Here is a 6,981-nt window from a genome sequence, read left to right on the forward strand (position 1 = left end):
AGGAAGAGGAAGAACCGGAGAAAGGCATAGCAAACAAGGTAGAAAGAATAACAGCAGGCGCGGCCAGCAGCCAGGCGGCGTGGATGGCGGCGGGCAAGAGCGGCGTGGAGGACGGCGGAAGCGCAAACCTCCCTCCCTCACGCGGCGGTAGATGTTCTCTTTCGTCTCCTTCCCTCCTCGCACTCAGGGGCGTTGTTCCGAGCTGGAGGGATGTGTGGGGGTCGTAGGCCCCCAAACCGTGCAAAAAAAAACGGGAAGTGAGGGTGTACCTCCACCGCTAGTCCTCGTCAGGTGCCCTGCGACCCAAAAATTCGTAGGTGTCCAGCAGCTCCATAAGGGACAGCACAGTGGGGCACATCAGCAGCGTGTGGGGCGGAAACGCAATCCCCGTGCAGAGCGACAACCGCCGTGTGAACTCCACTGCGCCCCGCGTTAAGAAGCAGTTGCACTGCATTTCGTAGTACCGAACCACGGGTGAGTCGTGATAAATGTCCATGGCAACAGAAAAGTTCTCGTTGGGCAGGGCAAGGTAGTGAATAGGCATAGCCGCAGCAGCCGCACTCGGGGCACCAATCGCAGAAGCCCACGCGTCATTTTCTGCGCTCACCGCCGCGTCATCGCAAAGGCTAAGTATAAAATCAGCCAACACTCCACTGCGAGGGCTCCGTGTGGCGAAAGTGCGGGGGAATTTACTCTCCCCCTTGCGTCCCTTCCAGTGGGGGACGGAGGACGCCGTCGAAAACGCCTCGGCACTTACCAATAGGCCAAGGTCAGCGAAGCTCATGGTCAGGCTCAAGACGCAGGCTTGGCGCGGTTTTCCCTCCCACTGCATGCTCTGCAGAATCGTGTTGATCCGCGCGCAACTTGCGAGGGTGGAGCGGAGAACGCCGTCATCAGGACTTCTGCGCGGGGAAGTGAGTGCACACCTGCTGACACAGTCGGCGGGTTGAGACAACATCGTAATATTCCCCCGAGTGCAGGCAATGAGGTGACTCATGCATAGAGCAGACGCCGAGAAATCGAGTAGGACGTCGCCGCAACGCATGTGCCGAAGTGAACATGTTAAATCCTGCAACGCATATGTCACCGCCATCGCGACACGGTCGGCAAGAGCACACGTAGAAAATCTATTCCACGGCTGCCCATCCACAGGAGAATAGAGGGTCAGTTGAAGTCTGGCGGCATCCAACTCCACAGCACTGTCCTTCCACAGGTGCAACAGCTCTAGATGTTGCCACTGGTTGTAGAAGGGGCTATTCTCCGGGACTGTGGTGCGCAGGTACTCGACGTGGACCCGCAGCCCGGTGGCGTCAGCGTAGCAAAAAAGAAGGGTGCTCAAGCGTTCCAAATCCAATGGGTGACCGCACACAATAGCAGAGTGGGAGCTAATAACACGCGTCATCTCCAGTCTTGACATGGGAATACAATGGGGCGTGGCATTCCCACCACCCCCACCCCCGCTGCTTGAGCCAAAGTCTACTTTATTCACCTCGTCAAGAAGCAGCTGCAGAGATATTGTTGAAATGTTCACCAGAAGCAGTGAGAAGCGGCGCTGTCCGCACTTTTGAACCTGCACTTTAAGCTGCATCTCTAATTTACTGTACACCAAGCCAACAATACAAGCTGCCTGGAACATTTGCGCGGTATGCTGCACCAGTTCCTCCGCCGTCGGTGACATTGCAACCGCCAGCGCCGCAAAAAGACCCTTGCCGCTGGCAAACACGCCGCCCTGGCGGCGCATGGCTTCAAAGGTGTTATGGTACCCATGCCGCCTCGCCGTGACGTAGAAGCATGACACCTCATACAGCAACTGCATAGGCCACGCGACGAGCGGATCTATAAAAAATTGATCGTCTAGCGTCCCGCACTCCAGTCGCAGGATATCCATGACACCAAGCTTCGCGGCGTAGCGGTCCGGAGTGGACTGCAGCACACGCTCAAGAAACTCTTCCAAGAGTCCTTGATTTCGCCTAAACACGCGTGCGAACGCCTCAAAGTATCCTTGGTCTATGTTGCCAAAAAGTCCAAAAATGCCACGTTTTCGGCGTCGTGCGACGGTTACCCTCTGCGCCGCCTCCGCTGCAAATAGTGAGGCTATTCGCTGCGGCAGCAGCACCTCTTCGGCCGAAAGCGAAGACATCGCCAAGGCAGCTTCCTGTAGAACATCCTGCAGGCACGAAACATTTTCCTCACGGGAGTCACTGACAGAAAATTTAGGGGCATCGTGCTCCGTACTTTGGGTTGAACTTGGCTTGACAGGTTCAGTCTGCAAAGCCGACTGCGCCGCCTCCGAGGCGGCTGACGGGGATGGGCGTGAGGGTGCAGACGCCACCTTGGCCCCGGGTGGGGTGCACTGCCCGCCGTGAAGAGGCACCGTCGGCTCGAGCTGCTCCTCTGCGTGCGCGGCGGCGCGCTGCCTCCGGTGTTCCGCCTCAACGCCATCGCCCAAAACAGTGACGTCGCACAAAGCCGGCTCCCTCACCGCCAACTCACGCACGCCGGCGGTCAGCGAAGGGGAGAAGTTGCGGTGGACGAAGCCGGTAACAAGAGCCGCGTGGGATTCGGCCACACGCCGCACACTGGGGCCCCGCGACATTCCGTAGCATGATGCCGCGCCGGAGAGGGTGCGAGAGACAATTGGAAGACCAAAGAGTCTCCACCAGGAGCTAGCGTCCGCGGCCCAAGTGGTTGCTTCAGCTCTCCACGTCCTCGTAGGGAAGAGGCCCGTAAAATGCGCCGACGCCGGGCCCACATGCACGGCTTGATCACGGTGATCGTTGCCCTCAGCAGAGACACCTGGCACGCCCGCGCCGCATTCGTCTGGAACGCGGTCAGGGTCATCACTACCACGCGCGTGCATCCCCAGCTTTCCCACCACAGCCGTGCGAGGACGAGTGTGGAAAATACAAACTGAGTACAAAAAAAATGCAAAAAAAAAAGTTTAATTTTTTGGTGCAAAACACCTTTTGCTTCTCTTTATTAGTTGATCCCACTGTGTGTGTGTGTTTGTCTATGTCGCTGCATAACAGGCACGCTGTCAGCGGGATGACGAAAGAACACAGTTGGGGAGTACGCGGAGATGACAAAAAAAAAAAACCCGTCTCGGGAGGCTGGGGAAGCCACTTTTCCAAGCAACGGCGCCAATACTTCAATCGCCTCTCTAGTTGCAAAGGTCTTCTGCCAGGTATGTGTGCGCTGCGGTGGCCACTCTATCCTTCTGCGGTCTTCTACGCTCCCTAACGTGACCGCAGGACGGGAGTGAAGGCGCAGCAGGGCAATGGGGGGCAGCACAAGCGAAAACACGAAAACAGCACCGCCCTGAAAAGAAATGCATGGAGAAAGGCATTGGGAGAAATTCAGGTGTTTTAACTTGCTTGTGTTTGCGTGTGTGTGTGTGTGTGTGGACCAACCACGACTTTATGTATATGCCCGAGAACGAATCACGCCCACGGGCTGAGTTAATGCCACGCCGCTGATCCAGTGCGGAGCACAGCGACGGTGCAAAAAAGGAGGCGTAAAAAAAAAGCGCACACACAAAAAAAACGACGCCACTCACACTCCCCCCCCCCCCTCGTTGCCTTCGAGCCGCCGCTCCGCCTGCGTCCCCGTCCGTCGCCTCTCTCCTTTCTCCGTCACACGGCAGCATCGCAACCGCGAGGAGGCCATTCAAAACAGCAGCGCGACGCAGTCGTGGTCAGTGTGAGCAAGAGCGAAGGAGCGATAAGCGTAGCGAGAGGAGGAATCCTGGGGCCCGTCACTCTTGGAGGAGGCGGACGGCAAAGACGCAGGGGAGGACGCGGAGCGCTGCCCCGTCATGAGCTCCAGCCCGGCGGGGTTCCACACGACACGATCACACCAGGCAGGAACACGTTGACGGCTGTAGCCGCGCGTGGGCATCGCCGTGATGCGGGAGAGCACGAGGGCCACTGCGCCCTCGCCAGGGCCCGTCTCTCTTCTCGGCGCCTTTCGCCCCCGCTCGCTCCCCTTCTTTAGCTCGCCGCCGCCGTCGTCGTCGTCGTCGTCGTCGTCGCTTCCACCATCGCCTTCGCCACCTTCCACATCTCCCTTTGGCTTCGGACGACTTCGCATGGACTCCCCCACGGCAAGTCGCGAGTAGGTTGGGGGAAAGCGTATGGCAAACTCTGCCAGCTCCACCCCGCTCTGTTGCGCCACCACATCCATCAAGCGCTGCAGCTCCACGTCAAACTTCTTCATCGCCCCTGCCTGCTGGGACTCGGTGAAGAGCTCCCAAAAACAATCCGGTGCCTGCACATCCTTTGCCGAGAGCTGCACCTCCATCTGCCGGGTCTCTTTAAGGTGCTTCAGAAAGCTGTGGGTGTCCAGGCGAGTGTTGAAGTCGCCGAAGATAAAGAGGGGATCCTGCGGGGCAACAAAAACCATGCATTCAGCCACCGCCTCGAGAAGCGCCTCTTGCCGCCGCGCCGCATACACGCTTGGGCTCGCCGCCGCCGCCTCCGTGTTTCGGTCGTCGTGGTACAAGTGGAGATTGAGGAAGTTCACCACCACAGTGCCAAAGCGCAGCGACGTCAGTAGATACCCTTTGCGCGCCGACGCGGCCCCCGAGAATTTACCACCGTGAAAGAGAAACGTCGGTGAACTGCAGTACGTCGCAGGATCATCGGCAACGGCAACAAAGGTGCGGTGTCGTAAGGAAAGTATGCTGCTAATCGGGCACATGCGGTGAGCCAGGAAGACAATCGTGCCCAGCGCCGTAAATCGCTGCGCGTCGTTGTTGGCCTCCATAAGAAGACCCGACGACCACGCCGCCTCCGGAAGCAGCATCCTGAGAGCCTCCGCGAAGAGGGCGTTCGACTCCGCACCTGCCTCCTTCCCGCCAATCTCCTGGAAGTGCACAACAATGACGTCAAGCAGCGGCGGCACTTCGCTGTGGGAACCGTCAGCCGACGTTGATGGCGGCCCACTGCCCTCGCTCGCCACCTTGTCCCTACGAAGATGTGAGGCAAATTCGCGACGACTCGCCTCATAAATCAAAAGACGAAGCTCCTGCAAGAATTCCGCTACCCGCCTCCGCACAGAGTCAGACACGCCTGTTTTGGGTGCCGGCGCCGGGGCACCGTCAGCCACCTCCACGCCTTCGCCGCTCGTGCCGTCAGAGGAGGACCACAGACCCCCAACGTTCTGCGTCAGGAGAAGCATTGTGAAGGGCAAGTCCGGTGACTTCTCCGCCGCGAAAGCACACGAGATGCTGCCGCTTTGGTACCGCAACGCCCCCGCCGGAAAACCTGTGGCCTTTGCGCCGGTGGAGCCCTTCTGACGCGGCGAGGGGGCGGCAGCGGCGGCGGTAGCCCTCCTGACTCCCGGGGATCCCGGCGGCTGCTGCTGCTCGTCCGCCTCCCTCTGCGGCATCTGCGGCACGCGCAGTGCGGAGGTAATCCCATCCAACAAACTGCGCATCTCAAAGGCCTCGCCGCCCCACAGACAACAGACGCCTCAGCAAACCTGGCCAAACTCCTCCTCGCTCGTTGCGCCAACAGTGACGCCGGTAAGCAACCTACAACTAAGTATTATATATAACTTAAAAAGCAGCTCCTTCTCCCTCGGGTAAAGACACAAAATAATATTTACAAAAACAGGGAGAAAAGACAGTGACACAAAACACAAATAAACTCCCCGCGAAGCTCCTTACGGAGTCCCTCGACAAACAGAGACGCGCCTCCCCGGCTCCCCACTTCCTACGAATAACAGCAGTGAACGACAAAAAGGGAGGGGTAAAAAAAATTTTTTTTTTTGAAAACCTCGGCATAATAACTCCAGCGAATTTCTACAATCCGTTTGTTTTTGCTGTTGTCCGTCACTCGCTTCTCCCCCACCCAACGCTGCCCAGCCTGCCGCGGCGTGCATTTCTCCCCCTCACTCTCCACCGCGCTTCGCGCCACACCTGTGCCCCTCAAAGGAACACGGAAGCACGCACGGAGAAAGGAAACTCCAGCACCGGCACCATTGTTGCCAGGCACCACGACATGAAGTAAAGCCAACGGCCTCGCACGAATAGTCCAGTGACACGAAAACGCGAGAGGTGCATAAAACCAAAAGCAAAAACAAAAACGAGTCACATGACGGCTAAAAAATAAAATAAAAAAAAACGGTCCCACAGACAAAAAAAACCACAATAAACCACACAAATTTCTATGCACTTAACATGGAGCCCCTGTTAAATTCGCTCTTATGTGCTAACGACTACAGCGGTGCCACAGGCACATAACAGGCCACTTAACAAAAATGAAACGAGCCCACGTACATAAATAAATAAATAAAAAAGCTAACAAAAAAGTAAGCACACAAACAGTTGCCACCAACAACCATTAAAAAAAAAATAAGAGGAAAAAACTTCTCGTTGTTCACCATCAAAATTAATTATTGATTTTATCGTGCTCTTTTTTTGTATTTTTCAAATTACCCTCAAAACTCCCAATGAACACAAAAACCCTACCACCAACAAACACACACAAACAAAATAGTTCCCCTAACCACAACAACAGCCATTGCTCCTGCATACCAAAAGAAAAAAAAACGTCTTGAATTAGTCTTATTTCTTAATACAAAAAAAAGTAATAACCATATAAAAATTCTCTTCCTACAGCTTGGCGGCAATCTTCTTGTACTCTTGCTCCATGCGCTTCTTTTCCTTCAGTGCAGCATGAGCAGCGGCCACAGTGGCGACCGGCACACGGAACGGCGAGCACGACACATAGTTCAGGCCAATCCTGTGGCAGAACTCGATCGTTGCCGGGTCACCACCGTGCTCACCGCAGATGCCCAACTTCAGCATTGGCTTAACCCGACGGCCCTTCGTCACGGCCATGCGCATGAGCTCGCCAACGCCCTCCTGGTCGAGAGATTGGAACGGATCCTGGCTGTAGATGCCCAATTCGCAGTACTGGCGCAGGAACGAGCCGGCATCGTCGCGCGAAAAACCGCAGCCCATCTGCGTCAGGTCGT

The 6,981-nt window shown here is 56.5% G+C and overlaps 3 protein-coding genes across 3 annotated transcripts, besides 2 other annotated features; all 3 read right to left on the reverse strand.

Moving 5' to 3' along the window:
• Positions 1-277: 277 nt before the first annotated feature.
• On the reverse strand, positions 278-2,860 carry Tco025E_02052 (uncharacterized protein; the record flags this gene model as incomplete). The annotated part of the gene is made up of 1 exon (XM_029368987.1): positions 278-2,860. The coding sequence occupies one exon, from the start codon at positions 2,858-2,860 to the stop codon at positions 278-280; it is 2,583 nt and encodes an 860-aa protein (XP_029230876.1).
• A 515-nt stretch (positions 2,861-3,375) lies between these two features.
• Positions 3,376-3,403: a microsatellite.
• Positions 3,404-3,666: 263 nt separating this feature from the next.
• Tco025E_02053 (putative inositol-1,4,5-trisphosphate (IP3) 5-phosphatase) lies at positions 3,667-5,436 on the reverse strand (the record flags this gene model as incomplete). Its single annotated transcript, XM_029368988.1, has 1 exon — positions 3,667-5,436. One exon carries the CDS (start codon positions 5,434-5,436, stop codon positions 3,667-3,669), a length of 1,770 nt encoding a protein of 589 aa, XP_029230877.1.
• An 841-nt stretch (positions 5,437-6,277) lies between these two features.
• Positions 6,278-6,327: a sequence feature (A-rich).
• A 289-nt stretch (positions 6,328-6,616) lies between these two features.
• Tco025E_02054 (pyruvate phosphate dikinase) lies at positions 6,617-6,981 on the reverse strand (the record flags this gene model as incomplete). The annotated part of the gene is made up of 1 exon (XM_029368989.1): positions 6,617-6,981. A coding segment is annotated over one exon (365 nt), but the record flags the coding sequence as incomplete, so codon positions are not given.

This window comes from Trypanosoma conorhini (genome assembly GCF_003719485.1).
Source record: "Trypanosoma conorhini strain 025E chromosome Unknown Tco_14.4_contig_00075, whole genome shotgun sequence".
NCBI classification, from domain to species: Eukaryota; Euglenozoa; class Kinetoplastea; order Trypanosomatida; family Trypanosomatidae; genus Trypanosoma; species Trypanosoma conorhini.